The sequence below is a fragment of the Brassica napus genome, chromosome A4, assembly GCF_020379485.1.
Source record: "Brassica napus cultivar Da-Ae chromosome A4, Da-Ae, whole genome shotgun sequence".
NCBI lineage: Eukaryota > Viridiplantae > Streptophyta > Magnoliopsida > Brassicales > Brassicaceae > Brassica > Brassica napus.
The window spans coordinates 10,096,888-10,121,196 of NC_063437.1; the positions used below are offsets into that span (position 1 = coordinate 10,096,888).

Here is a 24,309-nt window from a genome sequence, read left to right on the forward strand (position 1 = left end):
ATTCTAAACGATTTCGTAATTCTCATAACACCCTCTAGTCCGTATGAGATTGGACAATCATCAAGTCATTTTTATGGTATTTATACCCTCGCTATAAAGTTATCAGTAGTATTTATACCTCGCCAAAGTCATCGAATATACTGTATTAGTTGTGTATCTTCATTGTCTCATGCTACCATGTAAACTGAACGAACTCATCTGATTCATGCTCAAAGTCCACAACAACATTATCAAATGATCACTCTGTCGGATCTGTATAATCCCGTCGGAATCATCAATCTTCAAATATTTTCGGGATCATCATCAAATGTGTAGTAGATAAATAATCACATGAAGATCTGAAAAAGAAAGATTAAATAGGTGACTTTGAACGAACTCATCAGTGGTTTCATGCTCATAACCCACAGCCAAATTCCCCTCTCTTTTTCAAACACCAAACGTCTTCTATACAGAAGAAAAACGTGCCTTTTCTAAATTTTGTTTTAATAACTAGCAAAGCAAAAAGAAGAACAATAACGTGAATCAAAGAAGCTAAAACATAAGCATGGCTTTAGTAATCACAATGTCTCTTTTTTTTTTCAATTTATTTGGAAACAATACGTAAAATATAGGAATAAATAAAAGTACGAAAAAAACACTACATTCCCTAACATTCTTCGAAAAATTTACCATTTACGAGGAATATATTTCCTTTTCTTTCCTCTTTATTACTTTGTTTGTAAAGAATTATATAATAAAACTATTCTTTATTAAATTTGATAAAAAAATCATCATTTCTCATCATTCCTAAAATTTTATTTTTACTCGTTATTTTCCTATTTATTCCTAGTGTTCATATAATGGTTACGAGTCACACCTATAATGTAATAAAACAAAAGCATTTTTTTAGAAATCATAAGTAGAAAATATAAATATAAAAGTTAGATTTGTACCAATAAGCAGTCAAGAATCGTACAAAACTTTTTATGTGTGGCTAATGCTCTGATACCGTTTTGGAGGAAACTTTTGTAGTATAACTAGGTCATTGTCCGCGCTACGCGCGGATAATATTTTGATTTTTTTTTTCATATTTTTGTACTATTATGTCAATTGTTTAGTTTTATAAAATGTTATGTTTTCACTGTAAATTTGAAATTAAAAATCTAATTTTTCCTTACTGTAAAGTAAGTTAATTTTTTTGAATCTTACCACAACACATTATACACAAAGAGAATATAGTTGATCTTTATATTCTTATTTGGTGTAATATTTAAAATTTTGATGGTTTGTTTAAATAGTGTTTTTAAATTATATATTTTAGGATTGATTTTCGTGACTATATTCTATAATTGTCTAAAAAAATTGTTTGTCTCATATAGACATTCACATAAATATGGACTTCTGATAAATTTGTTCACTGGGATATTTAGTTTCACTTTCAACTTTATTCTTTTTTTGGCACCTTCATGCTAGCTTGTGGGGCTAGCCAACTTAGTGCAAAAGGGTTTACAAAAGCTGATCGAGATGCGTGTGATCGGACACTTTTTGCTAGGCTATTCGTACGGAATTTTAAAGATCTAGGAATATAAGAAATAGAAAGTTCAGAAAATTCTTTGGATACAGCCTGTATTTTGTCGAGCTCCGAGTCCAACGCAGGCTAATCTTCCTCCTTTTGAATGAGTATAACCAGTTGTTCACAGTCGATTGAAAGACCATTTCTCTGTGTCCAAACTTCAGTATCACTTGCATTGCCCATAGTAAACCTTCAGCTTCCCCTTGCAGTGGTGATTTGGTGCGTGTATATCGGCCCTTGCTCCAAACAGCATTAGAAAGTCACCATCCATTAACACAAAACCAAGTCCATATATGTCTCTTTCATTTATCCAGGATGTCTAGCAGGAGCGTTTCTTTACGGAGGAACAGTTGTGTCCGTTACCTCAACTCCCATATCAATCTCCATAATCTCGTCTATACGTTGAGCTATCCTCCAACACTTTGCTTCAATTTTATTCGCTAATGGGAAAGACATAATTCTTACGACACTATTAATGATTGTTTTTTTTGTAACACCGATACGGTAAACTTATGTTTTATTTAACAAAACTCTTATTTTAATTTTGTATTAAAGAATCAATCATATTTTATATTATCCATAATTTTAGTAAATTTGCTTATTTGTCATGTTTTTATTAGGTTTTAGCTAAATTATTGATTTATTATTTATTTTTAGCTAAGTCACTAATTTATTAATTTAAAAAATACCCTTAATTAATATTATATATATATATTAAAAATGAATTTTATTTTAATAATATTAAATTTCTATTTTATATTAAAATTTAGTTAGTTTTTCTTATTTGTCATATTTTATTAGGTTTTAGACGTTTAGATAGGTTATTGATTTATTATTAATTTCTAACTGATTCGCTAATGTGTTAATTAAAACAATACCCTTAATGAATTTTATATATAATTATAAACGAATTTTATTTTAATCATATAAAATTTATATGTTATATTAATATTAAATATTTGATTCTAAAATAATATAATAAAATTATAAAAAATTTAAAAATAAGATAATTCTTATATATATTTTGTTGCTATCTGAAAACAATATTTTATTATAGAAGTTAAAAAGATATAAAAAATATAATTAAATATTATTCAAGAAAAAAATATTTATATAAATATATTTTCTAAACTATTTCTAAGATATGAGTGTTTTAAAAAATTTAATATAAGATATTTAGAACACGGGATTATGCTTATGAGAGAGTGGCTCGGGAGTGAGCTAGGAGATGGGTCTAATGGGCTGCAAATTGTTGAATTTTTTTTTAATTGCAAGCCCACTTCGTGATGACTTGGCATATTGGTTGGTCCTGAATATTTGTGCACATGTGGATAGGCTTAGGAATCAATAATTTAGCTCCTTTTATATAGTAGGATAATTTTTGTTATTTTATTCTAGTTTTGTAGGTTTATTTATACAAACTTCATTAATTAATTGTCTAGTAAATTCCTTACAGACTAAAATAGAAAATTAATTTATCTACAAATGCTAACTTTTCTAATAGTTTACTTGGAAATATATTCCATCCGATCTTGATTATGATCATGTGCTGGCCAAAGAAAACCAAGAAGAACAAAAATATTAAACCTTCTGGAGAATCATCGTTACATTGCATAAAAAGAAGGATGGTCATGGAGAATATCATTTAGTCTATTCTTCTTACAAATTCGAAAGTATCTCCTTTCCATAAACATGAAAGAGAACAAACAACACCATTATCATAGTCTACCCTTACTGCAACAAAAGGTCCTTTGCAACGAAAGCCACACTTGTAACATCCTGGTCGATTTATACCATTTAAAGCCACTTTCCATTTTTTTCCATTGAACTCAAACTGCAGTCGAGGCTTCACATACCTGAAGTCTCCGAGTACACAGTGAATATCAATAGTCGAGCCATAACTTTCGCAAGTGTAGAACATTATCTTTTGATCCATTTCTCCCTCGCATATCTCGCACCAGTAACTACCTGTCACGTCCTTGTCTCCATCGTAGCATAAACTGAGAGGCTTTCTATCATATTTGTACCTTACCCTATTTGGTAAGGTAGCACACTTGAAATCCAAAACAAAATCGCAGTCCAGACAAGAAAGAACATAAACCGACTCTTGCTTGCAAACCGCACATATCTTGCTACCTATTGAAGTTTGGAACAGAGGATGCGGATGGCATTCGTACAAGAATGGTTCGGATATTGAACCGCATCTTACATCTAACTTGATATTGCAACATTCGTACCTGAAACCACTGCATAGTCGGTCACAAGCAGAGCACAAGAATACTCCACGAGTACTTGGAAAGTCCATGACTATGCTATCATCATTGTACAAAGTAAGTTGATGATTGTGCAGCACGTGTCGTTGCTTTCGAGGAAGGTTAGCACATGTTTCATGGAGAACGAAATCATCACAATGCATACAACTGTAGAATGAGTTAGAATAGACAGGACGAACGCATGCTCTACAACGAGTATGCTCGCCAAGGATATTAGCAAGACCATCTTCGAGTCGTAGATCATGTTCTCGATGGCTAAAGTGATTTATCACCCCGTCACTCACAACCCAAAAGGGCTCTTCGCATTCATCGTTTTCTTCTGGCTCGTCCTCAAGCTCTCGCCCATCCCACACATCGCTTCTCGTGGCGCATTTTGAATGAACCGCGTAGTCTGGACAAATAGAGCAACAATACGCCCCATATCTCCCGTCCACTCTTCTTCGACAAACTCCACAAGTCCAATCTCCAGAGCCGAGAAAATAAGTGCGAGAGATGCGATGTCTATGACGTATAATGCTTATGACGCGTGGCAAGTAGATACAATCTTCATGGATCATGAAATCACACTGAGGACAAACGTAAGGAGACCGGTCGGATTCAAGACCACATGCATTGCAAGTGAAGCGTATGAGCCTTGGCATGAGAGTGAGGATATGTTCATGTCCTTTTGGGTAGTGAACGACCAACTCAAGAGGATTTCGCGCACAATAAAGATCTATGCTGAAATCACATATGGAGCAATGGTATACTAATTTTCCAAGCTTTTCTCCACATAGACGACACTTATCGTCTGCGGCAGCTAGTGGTAGGCCATGCTTGAAGAGCGTGAGGGGATGTCTCCGGTGAGAAGGATGGTTAATCTCTGGCGATGACTCAGCACATTCTTTGTGGACAGTGAAGTCGCAGGTAGGGCAGCTGTAGCCAAAGAAACCGTTGTCTCTACGTTCTGGACATCCGTCGCAGTGACCGTTGCTGCTACCGTGTATGTAGAAAGGGTGCTCGTGGGATGCAAGCATCACCGTGGGTCCCATGATTTGGTCGAAGACCATAGATGGGGTTAATGAATCGTCATCATCATCATAGGAGGATACATCATCATTTTCTCCATGTGATGTTGTTACGTCTGAGAGCTCCTCAACTAGGACCATTTTTTTCTCTTGACAAATCTTTGAAGTTTGCTTGTTATTAGGACATCTGAAATAGATAAATAATTAACTAAAACAGCGAAAAGGAGAAAAAAAAAAACAGAGCCGTTAAAGAATTAGTAGTTTTTTTATGAAGATTTTCGTGTGTTTTGAGGTTACATGTCCCCTAATCTTATATTTAAGATTCGAATCTTTGGGTTACTGTGCTTTCAAAGCTGCCAAAGTTTGTTTTGTGCTTGTACTCCATCCACGAGAACCTATGAGAGATTCAAATAAAATTACTACTAGGTGTTTTTTATTTTTATTTTTTTGGTAACAAACAGCTATTCTATTACTCAAACTTGAAGTGGTCTGGATAACCAGACCGGAATAGAACAACCAACAAAACACAAAGATCTATGAAAGGAACGGACATTCCTAGCTAGCGAGTCAGCAATTCCATTTTGCACCCTTGGGAAGTATTGAATTTTGAAATCCGGGAAACACATCTTGAGAATTTGAATGACTTTGAGCTTACTATTAGGTGTTTGCCCACAATTTGGAGGGTAATTATATTATATAAGGAACTATATATTAAGTTTACATTGTTATGATTTTTGAATAATAATTAAAATTTTAACATTTTAATTTTAAATTTCAAATAGTTGGATAATCAAAATTTTTATTATATATTTTTAAAGATCAGTGAGATTTAAAATAGTTCAACAACGTAAATCTTAGTTATTACAAATATTTCTTTTACATAAAAGCAATATTATAATCAATTCAGATAATTGGTTATAGAATTACTTTATATTTTATTTTAACGTGTGAAAAAACCGAGAATACTCTAGCTTTCAAAAAATAAAAAAAGAGTTTTTTTGTAGAACCAATACAATGATCGGATGCTTTTATCATGAAGATATTTTGTAAATTTCTTTGTGTGGACTTTAGAAACCATGAAAAGTTCTAATACTTTTTACCTACAAATATAATTATTTTATATAAGAATATATAACCATAAAAAATTCAATAAAAAAAGTTAAGTATTTAATTTAATTATATAAATAATTGATAAAAAAAGAAATTGATAAAACATATTATTTTTTTCTCCAATTCTACAATTGGTTACCATAAATCATTATTTGTAATATTACATGTGTTGACGACAAAAAAAAATATTACATGTGTTATTTGGTAATTTATATTAATTATTTCTATAGTTGCCTTTTATTTTTCGATCTGATTAAAATAAATAACTAATAAACGTCAGCAACCAATCAAATTATATATTTTTTAAAAAATTTAACCTATTGACAATACATAAGAAAAAATTACTTAAGTGACTTCTCAATTAATATATAGTATGATTTATCTCTTTAAAACCAAGGATAAATTTGGTTAATGTAAACATGAAAACATGTATTAGGAAAATGGTAATCTAAGTAATTGTTCTTATAATTTGTTCAAATCACAAATTACACTTTTTCGTTCATTTTTTATTTAGTGTTTAACATAAAACTTAGATGGGTTAAACAAACCATTTCTTCCTTTAAAACATACCCATTTTAATTAAATCTGATTAATTAATAAGAAAAAATTAATTTTTAAATTTTAACTAACGAAATGTTGTTATTTTATGCATATATACTTAATATTAATGTGATATTATATCAAAATTAAATATTTTTATTTGTATAAAAATAATTGTATTATTGTACATTTTAAAAGTTTATTATACCGCAACATATACATCTCATTATTTTTAAATAATTTATCCTACTTGCAATTTACATTATATTTTCTATCTATGACTTTAACAATTGTAGAACATGCAATTTTATTGATCTTTCTTACTCAATTTATCACAATGTTTAAAAAATACATAAAAATTATTAGTTCACATTTATAGTAACACAAAAAATACATGCATCTCGACAGACAAAAAAATTAAATACATAAAAAATATAAAAGAACCAAGAACACAACAAACATATTTTATTATTCTTCACTCCTGTTTTTTATGTCTCATTTATTTTTTTACTATTCAAAACAAGCATTCTAATTTTATTATAATCAAAGCTATATGAATTATTTTAATAGAGTATTAACTCTAGGAAAAAACATGTGAAAAATACTTTGATTAATTCAATTTTAAATGACTTACTATATCATAATTTTACATGAATTACCATATAATATAATTTTAAGTGACTTACCATATAATAAATTTAATTCATCTGTTTATATTAATAGATGAATTAAATAACCTTTCTTGATTAATATAATTTTAAATGACTTACCATATAATTTTTATGTTTTAAAATATAAAATATTTTAATCATTTCTAAAAGTGATAACTTATCTATGATCACATTGGCATTGGAAAACAATGAGAATTTCTTAAAATTATATATTTGACTGTTTTGCATTCAAGTGTTTCAGAATATACATATACATACATATACATATATATATATATATAGAGAGAGAGAGTGAATGAGTGAGTTTAATTAATATTATTAGGTTTACATTAATTAGTTTTCTGGAATCTATGATTTATTGTATTCACTACTAATATAAATATATTTAAAACCATTTTTGTAATTGTTTCTCTAGTATCATATGTATTTAAATGTATATTATCAATTTATATAATGTAATCGATGATATTTAATTGTTTCTATAAATAAATTATATTAATTCATCTATATTTAAGATGTCTAATTGTATATTTGAAAACATATATTAGATTAGGTAATTCTAGGATTGGTTTCTTTTAAAAAAATTTAATTAAATAAATAAAAAAATTAAAAAACTATCAACCAATCAAATTATAACAATTAATTAGAAAGTTCTCCTATGAACGACACGTCAGCAGAAATCAATTAAGTGACTTCTCAGTTAATATATAGGGGGATGTTGATTATCAATTTATATAATGTAATCTATGATATTTAATTGTTTCTATAAATAAATTATATTAATTAATCTATATTTAAGATGTTTAATTGTATGTTCGGAAACATATAATAGATTAGGTAATTTAGGGCTGATTTCCATTAAAAACTTTATTTAAATAAATTAAAAATTAAAAATCATCAACAAATCAAATTATAACAATTAATTGAAAAGCTTTCCTATGAACGACACGTCAGCAGAAATCACTTAAGTGACTTCTCAATCAATATATAGGGGGAGGTTTTAAATTTTTAAATTACATGATTAATAGATAATCTTAAAATAAAAATTGGACTGAAATTCTAAGGGTGTGTTTGTTCTAAGTAGAGAAGAGAAGAAATGAATTGGTGTGTTTTATTTCATGAATAATGTACTCCTTATATAGAGATACAATATGAGGGTTTAGCATGGTGAACAATAATCGACATCACAATAAATAACACTTCCCCTTGATGTCTATTATGCGCGTATGATGCGACCTTAACATGAAAACCAATGAAAAAAAACTATGGTTAAGGGGAAAAAGAGTGCATCACCCAATTACTTCCCCTCATACATGTATACAGACGTCAAGATCCTTGAGAAGACGTAATCCGATAAGAAGAACCAACTTCTTGAAAGTAACAGTGGGTAGTGCCTTGGTCAATAAGTCAGCCAAATTGTCACTTGAACAAACTTGAACGGCATGAACATCACCATTCTTCTGTAGATCATGGGTAAAAAAGAATTTCAGTAGAATGTTCTTTGTCATGTTACCCTTGGTTATCTATCTTTGACTTGAGCAATACATGCAGCATTATCCTCATACATGACTGTTGGGGCTTATTTCCCTGTAGATAGACCACAATCTTCTTGTATATGTTGAATGATGGATCTTAACCATACGCACTCGCGATTAGCTTCATGAATGGCTAAAATCTCTGCGTGGTTAGAAGAAGAAAACACAATGGTTTGCTTCATCGAACGATTTTCTTTCCTAGAGACAAGGGTAGAACAATATTGGACTAAATCTCCTAAGCTCATACAGTGTATGAATCCCATTCGTACAAACCATGAATTGATAATAAGCATGATTTGAAAAGGATTGCATATAGACTAAAAATATATACCTATTAGCTTAAGACCGCTAGAGCTTCGTGCTGATAATGTGTTTTAAGTAGAGAAGAGAAAAAATAAATTGGTGTGTCTTATTTCATGAATAATGAACTTCTTATATATGGATATCATATCAGAGTTTGGCTTAAAGACCAAATACAAGTAAATCTTGGTGAACAAGATTTTTTATAATCGACATCACAATAAATATAACAGTGTTCAATTTAGAATTTGACTTCATTTGATTTTTAGTAAAATTGAAATGATTTTAGCTATATCACCACGAAAACTTATTAAAACATGATATTTTTATTTTTCTAACTAAGAAACTCCTTTAGAATGCTTTAAATAATTAAAAGTCTTAAAATTTAAATATTTTCAATGACAGTACATTTCAAAATAGTTTATTAAATAACGAGAGTGACAAAGAACTTGAATCAGATAGAGTGTGAAACAAGTCTAATATTTGAAATAATGGTCTTTATTGAGCGTAAAACTCTATTGAGCCCTACATTTGAAATTCACTTAATTTTAGGATAGAAGAAAGTTAAATCGTGTGATTAAAAGCATGACACGTGGAAACACACTCACCGTACAATTAAAAATGTATCCGTTGCTATACTTAGTTAAAGAATATATATCAGAGGGATCCACGGGTCTTCACTTCTTAGAGGGTGTGTTAGAGTTTTCTCCTGAAGATTTGTCTCTCGAATTTTCTGGAGATACACACTTTTCCAGAGATTTTAAGACCCAAAGTTCACGGCATTCTTAAAATAGTAAGTTCTTTCTCCTCTTCGATTTCTCTTGATGTTGAATTTGTCTTGTTGGGTTCCGTTCATATCTTATTTAATTAGGGTTTGATGCAATCGATTGGGTTTTTACGTTTTAGTTTTAGGGTTTCAAGTTTCCTTAATCGTTCATGTATTTACTGTTGCAGTGATCTTGGAAAGCGCCTGAATTCGTCTGGAATCATCATTGAGGCAACGTCTCTGTCTACGCGAATTGTTTTTGTTCTTCTATCGTTGAGTATACGAAGACGAACATGTCTTACGAACTGTATATATTTTAGCAATTGACATGAAATTGAACAATAATATTTGATTTACAGTATAACTTAGAACTTGGCCGTGCTTTAGATTTGGGCTACTTGATGTTCTGTTATCTATATCTTGATCACTTGAAATTGGTTTGTATAAAGCTATTGCTTGTATACATACGTTTCTTTCTTATGTATTCTTTGTACAAGTGGACAATTACATTTCACTTTAGCCTCTTTCTCTCTCTGTTTTTTTGTTTTACAGAATGTGGATGTGGAGAAACCATCATTGACAGATTGATGATAAGTGTGAATCTTTGAGTTCAACGGCCACAAAAAGCAGATAAGTTCTCTTACATTACGTTTTTTTATCAGACTCCAAAAAGATCATAGGCAGACACTAATCTAATAGTGTTCTAGCCAGATTCTTATTTTGGGGACATATTGTCCCGAGTCCCTGTTGCGTGAAAGCTAGCTTAGTCCCAATAAAAAAATCTAAATCCATCTCCCTAGAAACTGTTGGTTGGTTGGTAGTGCAAAGAGATGTTTGGCGGGGGATGGAGAGTAACACCTACTTTAGTACCCACGGCTTTTTACAAAACAACCATCGGCTTAAAATAGTCTTAAGACAGAAAATGACCATGGCTATGAAAGGACCATCGGCTTACAATGTCTTAAGGCAAAAGGCTATGAATTGGTTATGAGCTTGTTGGATGGAAATAACGATCACAAGTGATGAAAACTACTTGTCCCGAGTCCCGTTGCGTGAAACTGTTGGATGGATATAACGACCACAAGTGTTGAAAACTACTTGTCCCGAGTCCCGTTGCGTGAAATAACGAACAAAGTTATGAAAAGTAGTAAACCCACGGCTTTATTAATATTGGAATGCACGGTTGGAGAGAAGTCTTCAGACAAAGACTACTTTAAATCTAAACCATGTCCATTGCTTAACCACAACTCAATGAAGCAAAGGATGTTTGAGGGTGCAAAGTGTGAGAAAATTTAGTACCCACGGCTTAAAAAACAAGTCTTTAGACAGAGACTGTGATTGTAAGAAACTCTTTAGACAGAGAATATATTCATTACATTAGTACCCACGGCTTGCATGAAAGTCTTTTGACAAAGACTGTGATTGAAAACGTCTTCATCGCATTTGTACCCACGGCTTGCAAAAAAAAATCATTTGACAAAAACTGTGATTGAGAACGTCCTCATCACATATATACCCATGGCTTACAAAAAAAAGTCTTTAGACAGAGACTGATGAAAATGTATTCATCACATTAGTACCCACGGCTTAGAAAATACCAACGCCTTTGCAAAAAAAGTTTAAGACAGGCTATGAGATCGTCCCAATTGCTCTAAAAACTATTGGTTGGTAGTGCATGTCTATGCGAGAGATGTTTGGGGATGGTAAGTAAAACTTACTTTCGTACCCACGGCTTTACAAAATTTCTTCAGACAGAACATGACTATGTCTAAGGCTATGAGATCGTTGAAAAAATTCCTTAACACAAAGGCTATGAATTGGTTTTAAATAACGATCACAAGTTCTGAAAAGTAAGTAAACCCACGGCTTTATCAATATTGTTATGTACGGTTTGAAAGAAGTCTTCAGACAAAGACTACTTTAAATCTAAACCAGGTCCATTGCCTAACCACAGCTCTATGAAGCAAATGATGTTTGAGGGTGCAAAGTGTGACACAATTTAGTACCAACGGCTTAAAAAACAAGTCTTTAGATAGAGACTGTGATTGTAAGAAAGTCTTTAGTACCCACGGCTTTTTATAAAACAACCAACGGCTTAAAATAGTCTTAAGACATAAAATGACTATGGTTATGGCTATGACTATGAAATTGATGGATGGATAAAGAACACCGGCTTACAAAATGTCTTTAAGACAAATAGGCTATGAATTGGTTATGAGCTTGTTGGATGGAAATAACGACCACAAGTTATGAAAACTAATTGTCCCTGAGTCCCGTTGCGTGAAACTGTTGGATGGATATAACGACCACAAGTGATGAAAACTAATTGTCCCGAGTCTCGTTGCGTGAAATAACGAGTTTAGTGCCCACGGCTTAAAAAACAAGTTTTTTGATAGAGGCTGTGATTGAAAACGTCTTCGTCATGTTAGTACCAACGGCTTAAAAAAACAAGCCTAGTACCCACGGCTTAAAAACAAGTCTTTAGAAAGAGACTGTGATTGTAAGAAAGTCTTTAGACAAAGACTGTATTTATCACATTAGTAGACACAGTTGCCAAAAAAGGCTTTTACACAAAGACTGATTGAAAACGTCTTCATCACATTAGTACCCACGGCTTGCAAGAAAGTCTTTTGACAAAGACTGTGATTGAAAATGTCTTCATCGCATTTGTACCCACGGCTTTGCAAAGATTGTGAGTGAACACATCTTCATCACATTTTAGTACCTACGGCTTGCCAAAAAAAAGTCTTAAGACAAAGACTGTGATTGAATATGTCTTCATCACATTTGCAAGAAAAACTCGTCTTCATCACATTTGTACCGAAGGCTTGCAACTGTGATTGAAAACGTCTTTGTGACATTAGTATCCACGGCTTGCATAAAAGGTCTTTTGGCGAAGACTTCATCACAACAGTACCCAAGGCTTGCACGAAAGTTCTTTAGACAAAAGACTTCTTGAATCTAAACCGGATTCATTGCTTACCCACGTCTATGTGAAGCAGATGATGTTTGGGGATGCCAAGTGTGATTAGTACCCACGGCTTGCAAGACTATATTTAGAGTGCAAAAGTCTTACGACAAGACTATACATTGATTTTCAACTTTGTTGGATGGAAATAACGACCAACGGCTTTATAAAAGTCAATCAACGACTTAACATGGAGTCTCAAGGCAAATGCTATGAATGGAACACACAGCTTGCGAATCTTTCGTTGGATGGAAAAACGACCAACGGTTCAGAAAACGTCTTTTAAGGCACAAGACTACGAGTTGAAAAACATTTATAGTAGCCCACGACTTATAAAAGGTTGGATTCATTAAGTACTCACGGCTTATAAAAACAACTTTAGGCAAAAACTCTAAATCTAAACCAGATCCATTGCTTTATCCACAGCTCTATAAAGCAAAAAGATGTTTGAAGATGCCAAGTGTGACAAAATTTAGTACCCACGGCTTAAAAAAAAACAAATCTTTAGACAAAGACTGATTGAAAAAACGTTTTCATTACGTTAGTACCCACGGATTCAAAACAAGTCTTGAGACAAAGACTGTGTGAATCATCAAATTAGTACCCACGGCTTGCGATAAAGGTCTTTAAACAAAGACTGTGATTGAAAACTTTTTCAGCACATTTGTACCCACGGCTTTGCAAAATGGACTGATTAAAATATCTTCATCACATTAGTGCTCACGGCTTGAAAAAGAGGTCTCTTTAGACAAAGACTGTGATTAAATAAGTTTTCATCACGTTTGTACCCACGGCTTATGAAAATAGTATTAAGACAAAGGCTGGTAACTGAAAACAGATGCATGCCAAAAAGGTCTCTTTACACAAAGACTATGAATTGGTTTTGAACTTGTTGAATGGAAATAACGATCACAAGTTATGCAAACTAATCGGAAAATCTTGCTCCCACGGCTTTATTAAGGGTTTGAGAGAAGTCTTCAGACAAAGACTCTACATCTAAACCAGATCCATTACTTACACACAGCTTTAAAAGTCCAGCACCCACGGCTTAAAAAAACAAGTCTTTAGACAGAGACTGTGATTGTAAACGTATTTGTACCCTCGGCTTGCAAGAAAGGTCTTTAGACAAAGACAGTGATTGAAAACGTATTCATCACATTTGTACCCACGGCTTGCAAAAAAAGTCTTTAGACAGAAACTGTGATTGTAAACGTCTTCATCACAACAGTACCCACGGCTTTGCAAGAAAAAGATTGTGATTGAAAACGTATTCATCACATTTGTACCCCACAGCTTTGTAAAAAAGTTCTAGACAAAGACTGTGAGTGAACAAGTCTTCATCACATCAGTACCCACGGCTTGCCTAAAAATAAGTTTTCAGACAAAGACTGAATGAAAATGTCTTCATCACATTTGAACTTGTTGGATAGAAAAAAACATTCAGTCCCATAAAGCAAGCCTTAAGAAAAAGACTATATATAACCTTATTTTACACTTACAGGGTAACTATGAGGCATTTTGCGTCAACTAAAGACTAATTAGATTTATGATTTCCTCAGGTTTTGTATGTGCTTCAGAAGACTCAGAGACGATTTCAAGTGTATCAGATTTCTTTGACAGGTATGTGCTTTTCCAAACTTGTTTGTTACTTAGTTGATACATTCAATTATGAAGTGAATACTAGTTACATTTGTTTAGGTATTGTTCGTATCCTCATTGACGCTTGTTCAGGTATATGCTTTTCTTCACTTTTTCTCTTACAATTTGATATTATTACATATGAATACAAACTAAGTAAGTGACAACGTTTCTCATTGATTTAGCATCCACGAGATTCTAAAAACTGACTGCTAACATATCCATTGATATGCAAGTAGATTCTTTTTTAATATTGGAACATTACATTGTTTTACAATGTTTAATCTAAGTAAGTGACAACGTTTCTCATTGATTTAGCATCCGTGAGATTCTAAAAACTGACTGCTGAAAAACCCATTGATGAACAAGTAGATTCTTTTTTTTAATATTGGAACATTGCATTGTGTTTACAATGTTCAATCTCTGTTATCTTTAATTTCGTGCTTGGACGTATGAAGTATCTAGGAGTCTCTTGTAGATCAAGGTAGGTGAGATACTCCTGTAAACTGTGGTAGTAGGTTGTTCTTTGAATCTTCAATGTTTTTGATTTGTGTCACGCGTTTAACCATCAGTGGTCATTCTAAACGTGTTATAATGTCTTTATTTTGTTGCTTGTATGTATTATAAGGTGTCTCACTTTATGAAATCAATGTATTTTGGATTCTCTGGTAAATCAACATAGGTTTGAGATTCCATCATGTTGTTAGTATCTATTTAGTTTGATGCTTTTATGAATAAGGTCTCTCTTTAGATAAACAAATGTAACTGGTATATTTTAGAGTCTCTTGTATATCAACATGCGAAAATCATATACATTGTGTGAGTATTTAGTCCTTGAATTTTGAATGTATCTGTTTTGTGTGTATGCTCCTCTTACTCTCAGTGATCAATCTAAATTGCGTTAGTAATATGTATGTTGATTAGAAAAAAGTTACTATTTTAAATTAGTTTGGTGTTTATATGTATTATAATGTATCTTATTTTTAAGAGGTCACTTCTAGATCAACGTAGGTGAGAGTCTTCTGCATAATGTGGTTGTAGTCTCTTTATATTGAACGTTTCTGCTTTGTGTTATATTCTTAAGTCTTAATCCTTAGTGATCATTGTAAACATGTGAAATGACTTATTCACAACTCTGCATAGTAAGCTAACGAATATTGTGTTAGATTCTATAAATTGTATACATTGACTTGAGTTTTTACAATAACAGTGATTTTTATCTGTTATCAAGTCTATGAGTCTTGGCAATATTTTTGGCATCGGTCTAGTATTCGTGAGATTGTAGAAACTTATTGCTTGTTAATCCTTATAAGAAATATTATTTAAGCATCAGAAATTTTTCTTTATAAGTCTTTTCATATATTTACTAACTATTTGATTAAGTATCCGTAGAATTCTAAACTGATTGGTAATATATCCTTTCATGAAAAGTTATATTTTATTTCGTGTTTATATTGTTACTTTATTTGGTGCTTGTATGTATGATGTATCATGCCGCTTGTGGTAATAGTTTTCTTGAATCTTGAGTGTTTAGGCTTTGTTTTATTACTCTAAACCCATTGTGATCATTTCTAAACATGTGAAATGACAAGTTCACAATTCTCATATGCTGATGTTAATTACTTCGTTACACTCTATAATTGTTACAGCCTATCCCTTGGTCTCCTAGTCTTACTCAGTTGATGAAGCTTGAAAATCTTTTGAATCCTTGTGTGTAGTTAGAATGTGCAATTCACCTTTCTTGATTTTCTAGGATTAATGTCAAATTCAAGAAATTAGAAGTATCTAAAAACCTGTTGTAGCAATGTGGAATAGGTGCTCTGATATTCTCCTCTATCTAAGGTTTTGTTTTGGTTAATACTTATAGGAACCGTTGTGTTCTTTAATAGGTGGTAGATTTTGGAAGTTCTCGACTTTAGTTTATTACAAAATTCTCAAGTGTTTAGTTTATTGCTAAGGCAAAGTAACACACTGAGTTACTATCACAGAAAATTATAGGAGTATTTCTAAGAAACGGGCATATGTAATTGCTAAACTAATAAAGAATCATGTTATAGATTATGACTACCGTAGATAGATTCAACTGTAATGTTTAGTGAAAAAAATATACTTCTTTAAATAGACATTTTGAATTTCTTAATTATTTATGTACATGAACGAACAATCATGTTCTCTGTATGTTTTATAGCTTTGTGTTAGATTATAAGATCTGTTTTTTGGACTATGGTTGGTCATCCTATCGATATCGTCTATTGCCTGTTCTTGGCTTCGGATGATATTTACCAAATTTGACGTTCGCTTCTTGAATCTTTGAATATAATTAGTGTGGGTAAATTGATTAATTGGTTGAATGATAAATACAGCAAGTTATCTTTACCTTTTAATAATAGACAAGTTGTTACACTAGCAATATCCATTAGTTTCTTAACTTATCTATTCACATCTTTTTGGTATCATTCAAATATCCGAAAGTCACGTTACCATCAAATACATAAATCAAACTTTAAACAAACCTACCACAACTAAAAATCCTATCAAGCATTATTTATGAAACAATCAACAAACGTCTGGTGCTAATCATTTCTCATCTATGCAAGAATCACCATGAAGCAGCTGGGTGAGTGAGTGATTTCTCTGTGCGGTTTCGGGTATATCGAAAGGGGTTTGAAGAAGTGTTTCTCCTTAGGTTCTTCTCCACATCAGGTTCATAAGAAATTGCATTTGTTCCTTCTTCGGCATGCTCTCTAAGATGCTCAGGCTATAGTTTGGAACCAAAGATAAAAAAAAATGAAACATGACCGTAAACACAAAATAAAAGAGTCCATAACCGTACAATAATGTGCTAATAGAAAGGAGGCTGTAGTGAGGACTGAGCACACGTAGAACAGAATTTATTTATAGAAAATAGATTAAAGTCACCTCAGTTCAGAATGCACGATTTCATTTTTGAGATCTGTTTGGAGAGTTTGAAGTTGTATTCATATACTTGGAACTATTGCAGAGCCTGGAATATTGACCAATGCATAAATTTCACATATTCTTTCATGGTGAATTATTGTAAATCATGAGAAGAATGGTAGGTAAGTTTTAACATTGTGATGTGAAGTTGTAGTATATATGGCTAAGTCCATCAATCGAACATGTATGGCCGGTGATCAGATAAAATTTGAGCTATTTATTGTCTATTGTTGTGTATGAATTTGTGGTGGGGGAGTTAGACATGAGTCAGAACTGAGACACAACATGAGCTCATATATTGTCGATGGAGAGTAGGAGCAAACTGAAGAGGCGTGGGTAGACGTTTTTCTCATTTTCAGAGGACATACTTTCGCTTAATAGAAGTAAAAGAATGACTTACATTGCAACCGCCAACCCTCGCTCTTCTTGTACTTTTCTTCAGATTGGCTTACGTTTTACCTTCAAGCAGAAGAAGACCACTTCTGTTTTTCCGGGCGATCAAGTTTCAAGTCAAAAAAGAGGCGATAGCTTAGAAACTCATTATACACAACAATAATCAACACTGATAGTTTATAAACTCCACACAGTCTCATTAAAATCAAAGCTCGATGATTTGTTTCACATTCATACGAAACTCAAAAATCTAAACTCCTAAAACCCTCACCAAATATATATTAATTCATATCTTCATATTAATAAAAAGCTCATCAAACTAACCATCTGAAGCATTTTCAAGTCACTATCCTGATTATGTGAAAAAATGCTTGTAACTTTTGGATCAAGATACCTCTGACGATCTGTCTACTGAATTTGCCTCCTCAAATTATAGCAAATCAATTAGAGAAACATTTTAAAACATCCAGTTTTGGCATCTCAAAAGAAGACCCCCCACTTCCAATACAGAAAGCTTATCATCTCTGTTACACATATGAATTTCATACACATTATACAGAAACCATGCCTTCAACTTAAAGGCTAGTAACCACATTCTATACATTATTAAGCTCTTACCATATCAATTTCTTAGCAAGATAAGATAGTGAAAAAGGGAAGGGAAGCTCACGTGAGTGTACTAATTAAGCATATGAGCAGAATAATCTTTACCCAGTTCCGGCAACTCCGTAACCACACATATACAATTAGCTCAAACGAAGGCATCATGAAAAACTGATTAGAAATAGTGAGAAACGATGGATAACAGAGAGAGGGAGAGAAAGAGATGGAACCTGATTGATTAGGGATGGATCGTCAAATGTTATATCTGAGACAGTAAGACTTGTTGTCAAGCAGCATTAAAGTAATCGATGATAAATGAGAAAAAAAAATCCACGATTGAACCACATTAGCTTAGGCGTATACATGATCTAAGAAGCATATGGTGTATGTTTACACTCACAGCTTGAAGGCCTTCTTCTTCTTCTTCTTATCTTTGATTGCTGGTGAGCCAAACCCAAACTTCATTGGATCATCATCTGTCATTGACTTAAAGTTCCACATATCTTTTTAGCAGGTAGCGACACTGCAAATTATGTTCAGTATTATTCTTTGACAGTTTACTGCAAATAAAATAAGCTAGCATCATAATCATTCTCAGTCACTCACAAAAATACTTATCTCTCGTTTTATGATCAACAAAACGCGCCACCTTCGCAATCATCCCTCTCTGCTACTTAATCGCCACCAGCTAGCTTCACCACCAGTCCCACTCCCTCCGGCGTCCTCCCTACCCACTTTCCTTCCATCTCTGGCTAATCCTCCGCCTCAAATTAGTCGCCATCGAAATGAAGGATTAAGATTTGGGCAAACCGAAAAATAATTATCTTTGAAAGAGAGGATGACACGTGTCATCTTTTCCCCCTCTCTACAGAGCGACGTAGACGCCTGAGAAGGCAGATACTTCAACTTTATTTATAAAGAATAACATTAAATTCTTTAAAAAAAAAAATTGTAATAATTGATTTGTCATTTTAATATAAATCGCCTCAACGCATGTTTGAATATATCTTCATAAATATTTTACGAGATTTTAATAACACTTCGATGTATCTTATAGGTTTTGTGTCTGGAACATATTGTGATGGCTGGAACTGTGTGAATTGTTTCAACAAAGTTGACAATGAACCTGCAAGACGAGATGCTGCTGAAACAACTATGGAGCGGAATCCAAATGCGTTCAGTCCAAAAAAATTGCTAGCAGTCCACATGGTGTTAGAGATAAACTCATAAAAGGGTACGTTGTTTGAGGATTATCAAGGCTACTGGTGAAAAAGCATTTACATTTTCAATTGCTGGAAGACTTAGTTGAACTTATGTTAGATTGTTGGGGAGTTCTTTTAGCTTCTAAATTATAGTGAGATGCTTAAACTGGTGATTTCTCATTTGCAGGAGGAGATTGGTAAAGTTGTATTGTTAGGGAAACATAACAAAGGATGTCACTGCAAGAAATCAGGATACTTTAAGAAGTATTGTGAGTGCTTTCAAGCAAACAATCTTTGTTCAGAGAACTGGGATTGCAAAAACTTTGAAGGAAGTGAGGAGAGACAAGCTCTGTTTCACGGTGAACATGCCAACAACATAGCTTATCTCCACCAAGAAGCAAATGCAGCCATACATGAAGCTGTTGGTTCCTCTGGCTTTTCCCTTTCTCCAGAACCTTAAAATTGTATAGGGACTTCAAGAATCTAAACACGAAGAAGCTACTCTTCCTGATTTTGAGGTTCAACTTTGACAGCATTTCAATCGGCTTCCTGCTAGGTAATCAATCATATTCTGCTTACTCTACATTGATTTGGCTGGTTCATTAGGGTTTTGTTTTCTCTTGATTTGATCAATTAGATTATAGAATAGAAGGTTTTACATTCAGAGGCAGTGTATCTTCTTCTAGAACCTGGCAAACAAGCACAGAATGTGGTTTCATCCTCCAAAATCTCCAGTCAGAACTTTCTTTTGTTCTTCAATCCCTAAGGGCTCATCCGAATGAAGTTGTGAAAGTAATGTTCTTCTTTTTTTTTTTTTTTTTTTTTAAAGTAATGTTCTTCGATCAAATCAAAACGATCGAATCAAAATTTAAGGATATTTTACCCATAGTGATATCCCTTGGCTTATTTTGGGTTGATGATTTCATGTTGGATATTGAGATAAATTTTGTGAACTTGGAGAACCTCTGTGATGATTGGGGGTTCAAAGAGAATGAGATCATAGACGCCCATAATATGCTACGGTCTACACAGGCAAACCTAGCAGTGCTTGAAGGAAAGATAATGTATGCTTTGCTCATTACTTATTTACAAAAAGAGGAAGCCTATGCTATTGTCTCTCACATTGGTAAAATTATTTTTCTTCTAAAGACGCACAAAGGATTGTACGAGAGAAACATAGCAAACTAGATCATACTAGGAGAGATTTAGTTTACTCCGGACTGCATCCATAGTATGGCCTAACTCAGCCTCAGAAGTTATATTGACGGGTTCATTTGATGGTTGGTCAACCCAGGCCAATTCATACCAATAAAAGAAAAAAAATTGGATTAATCAAACTGCTTCACATCCACTTAATTTGTTTTATGATTTTGCAAGCAGAGTAAAATGAAGTAAGCACAGATATAGTCTTCTTTTTATACTTGTGATGGATATGAAAACAATCTGATCATCATCTCGTGAGATCATAGACAACAATATTGGAGTTAATATTGTACCGGTTATTAATGTTTGTATGTTGCATTAAACCGGTGTGAACCGTCTTAGTATATAAGTGATACATTGATTGTTAACAGAACGTTGAATCAGATCATCAATAACAAACTTTAGTTTTTCATCATTTCTCTGAGCTTGAGCTCAGTTCTTCATCATCTAATAAACAACATTATAGAGATAATTTCACCGTTGTTCAAAAAAAAAAAAAGAGATAATCTCACCATCCATGGAGCATGGCAGCATGCACTAAACGAGTAGGGTTTTACTTTCTTTTGGAATTTCTATTTCATGTAGAGTAAGGTAGCCAAGGAAAGCAGTAGAGATAGATTTTTTTAATCTTGACAAAGGAAAAAAAATGTATTCGCCCCGTACAATATTACATACATTAGATATATAATACATCCATTCTATGATGAAGACGCCTTACTACATGGGTATATCCACTTCTGCAATATACTTTTGTATCTTTTCTGCAGGTCTATATTTCCTAGGCTCACCAGTTGAGGGTTGTTCTGATCATTGGTGTTTCCAGGAGTCCAGGACCCAGCTGACCATGTTCCCCCTATTCCCATGCCTGAACTTCTCCACTCTCTGCAAGGCATATTCACATGTTGTTTGTTTATAACTCAAAAGTATGAAGAACAAAGAGACGAATTTGAACTCTCCTCATTTCCCTGTTACAACAGCATAATTTTGTGTCCTGCTGCAATTTGCAGAACTTTAACTCCATCCAAGCCATCAACTTTCTCCTAGAGATATTTAAAGGAATCTACTTGCAGTTGAAATTTATATTAAATTTATTATATAGATTTTGATATATTAACGTGTATACACATATTTCTATCTTTTTTCTTGCAAAATAATAATAATAATAATAATAATAATAATAATAATAATAATAATAATAATAATAATAATAATAATAATAATAAAGAAATAGACCACCACCATCACCACTCATCTTCCACTTTTTGGTTTTTTTTTTCTTCTCCTTGATCAACTCCATTGATAACTTCACCATGTTCTCTGCAAAACGTATTTTTTCCTCCATCTTCTAATTCTCCTCCTTCGATTCTGACACCAATAACAACATCACCTTCTTCTCTAGCTGTCAAATACACCCTTTTTGCTTAAACAATTTCTTTCACAGCCATGAACCTGTAAAACGAATACTATATCGTTCATGATTTATTTTGACGATGCGTTTTGTGCATCTTCACGCGCATGTAAGCAGGACCTGCTCATTGAGGAGGATAACGGTGCGACCGGCCCAAATCCGTGTCTCTCGTGTAATTATAATTAAGGGTATCAATATTTTATAAATCTATATTTTTATATAAAAACAATTATAAATATAATAAATTAAATTAAAAAAAACCCAAAATTATTTGATACGTATATAGTTTTATTTTCATTACACAATATATAAAATATTATTGATTAAATTTTAAAAATATTTTAAACATTATCTGTATATAAATTTTAGAGGTAAATTTTTTTTTTTACCCTAAACCCCTAAAAGTGTTGAGCCGGCCTGCATGTAAGGTTTATTTGGTCTAATTTGGTGATAATTTGTCACATCATTTCGTACATGGTTATATCCTTAATTTTTTTATTAACTATAATTATTTACTAATTCTCCCAAAAAATTTTTCGGGCGGTTTATTTTCTTAATTTGGTAGGAAAATAAAATGTGTTGTAAGTTGTAACTTGTAAATTAGAAGTAAACACATGAATATATATACCACGATCGATCCCATTCAAGGAGAGCTTCCTATCAGGTCGATGTCATCCTTTCAACAATCTCCGTCAGATTTCAAGAAAAATGTGGTGCAATCAATTGTTTGTAACTACCTAAAGATAAATATAGAGTAAAATATGACATTTTCCACTCCGAAATATAAAGTAAAATATGACATTCTTCTATATTTTACTCTATAATAGAGTTACTCTATTATAGAGTAACACCATTGGAGCAAAAGTTACACTATAATAGAGTTACTCTATTTTATTGTAAATTATAAAGGAAAAAATAGAATCCCTTTAGAGATGCTCTAACAACTATATTTTTACTACGTATGGCATGAAGATAAATAGCTAATAACCATATTTTTTGTAACTAGCTAACAACCAATTTCAAAACTTGGTTTTACAATCACTTTAATAAATTTTCATGAAGATTAGTAATATCAGCAACGCCAATTCCATTCGCCAATTGTTCAATCTAATGCGTTTTGGCTTTAAATTTTATTTTTAACTTTTGGTTTAATATTTTAGTTGTATCACTGCTATTGTAGAAGTTCAAAAGATTTTACAGCGAACACTTCTTTTTAATACTATTGTAAGTAGTTTAAGATAATTTTTTTGTTTAGTTTTCACATTTCTAGGTAATTTTTACATTTATTGGATATAGTGTAATCAATTAAATTTAATATAGTATTTATGATTGGTTAAGTTATATACAATCTATATATTAAACAATAATTATTAAGTAATAATTTTTTCAATCTTTGTGGTTGTATGTAAAATTACTTATATTATGAAACAGAGAGACTATAATTTATCAATTACCACTTCAACCAAAGATAAATATAGAGTAAAATATGACCTTTTTCCACTCCAAAATATAGAGCAAAATATGATATTCCTCTATATTTCACTCTATAAAGTAATATCATTGGAACAAAAGTTACACTATAATAGAGTTACTCTATTTTAGTGTAAATTATAGAGTAAAAAATAGAGTCCCCTTGGAGATGCTCTAACAACCATATTTTTACTACGTATGGCATGAAGATAAATAGCTAATAACCATATTTTTTGTAACTAGCTAACAACCATTTTAAAAATTTGGTTTTACAATCTCTTTAATAAATTTTCATGAAGATTAGTAATATCAGCAATGCCAATTCCATTCGCCAATTGTTCAATCTAATGCGTTTTGGCTTTAAATTTTATTTTTAACTTTTGGTTTAGTATTTTAGTTGTATCACTGCTACTGTAAAAGTTGAAAAGATATTACAGCGAACACTTCTTTTTAATACTATTGTAGGTAGTTTAAGATAAATTTTTTGTTTAGTTTTCATATTTCTAGGTAATTTTTACATTTATTGGATATAGTGTAATATAGTATTTATGATTGGTTAAGTTATATACAATCTATATATTAAATAATAATTAGTAATAATTTTTTCAATCTTTGTAGTTCTATGTAAAATTACCTATATTATGAAACAGAGAGACTATAATTTATCAATTACCACTTCAGCCAAAGAGACAAAAAAAAATGAGTGGATGGT

General features: G+C 32.1%; 1 protein-coding gene and 2 long non-coding RNA genes across 4 annotated transcripts; 1 reads left to right on the forward strand and 2 right to left on the reverse strand.

The window, feature by feature from the left end:
- Positions 1-2,732: 2,732 nt before the first annotated feature.
- LOC106448312 lies at positions 2,733-6,107 on the reverse strand. The gene has a single exon (XM_048777466.1). The coding sequence runs from the start codon at positions 4,971-4,973 to the stop codon at positions 3,198-3,200; it is 1,776 nt and encodes a 591-aa protein (XP_048633423.1). The 5' UTR covers positions 4,974-6,107; the 3' UTR covers positions 2,733-3,197.
- A 3,579-nt stretch (positions 6,108-9,686) lies between these two features.
- Positions 9,687-21,257, forward strand: LOC106449609. The gene is made up of 4 exons (XR_007338997.1): positions 9,687-14,342; positions 14,421-14,453; positions 19,372-19,548; positions 19,704-21,257. It is a non-coding gene; the product is annotated as an uncharacterized LOC106449609 (long non-coding RNA).
- LOC111215028 lies at positions 14,336-19,186 on the reverse strand. Of its 2 annotated transcripts, XR_007338996.1 has the most exons (4): positions 18,921-19,186; positions 18,715-18,837; positions 18,106-18,579; positions 14,336-17,800 (listed from the first exon to the last, which is right to left on the reverse strand). It is a non-coding gene; the product is annotated as an uncharacterized LOC111215028 (long non-coding RNA). The 2 variants fall into 2 exon arrangements; XR_007338995.1 differs by having other exon boundaries at positions 14,336-18,579.
- Positions 21,258-24,309: the final 3,052 nt, after the last annotated feature.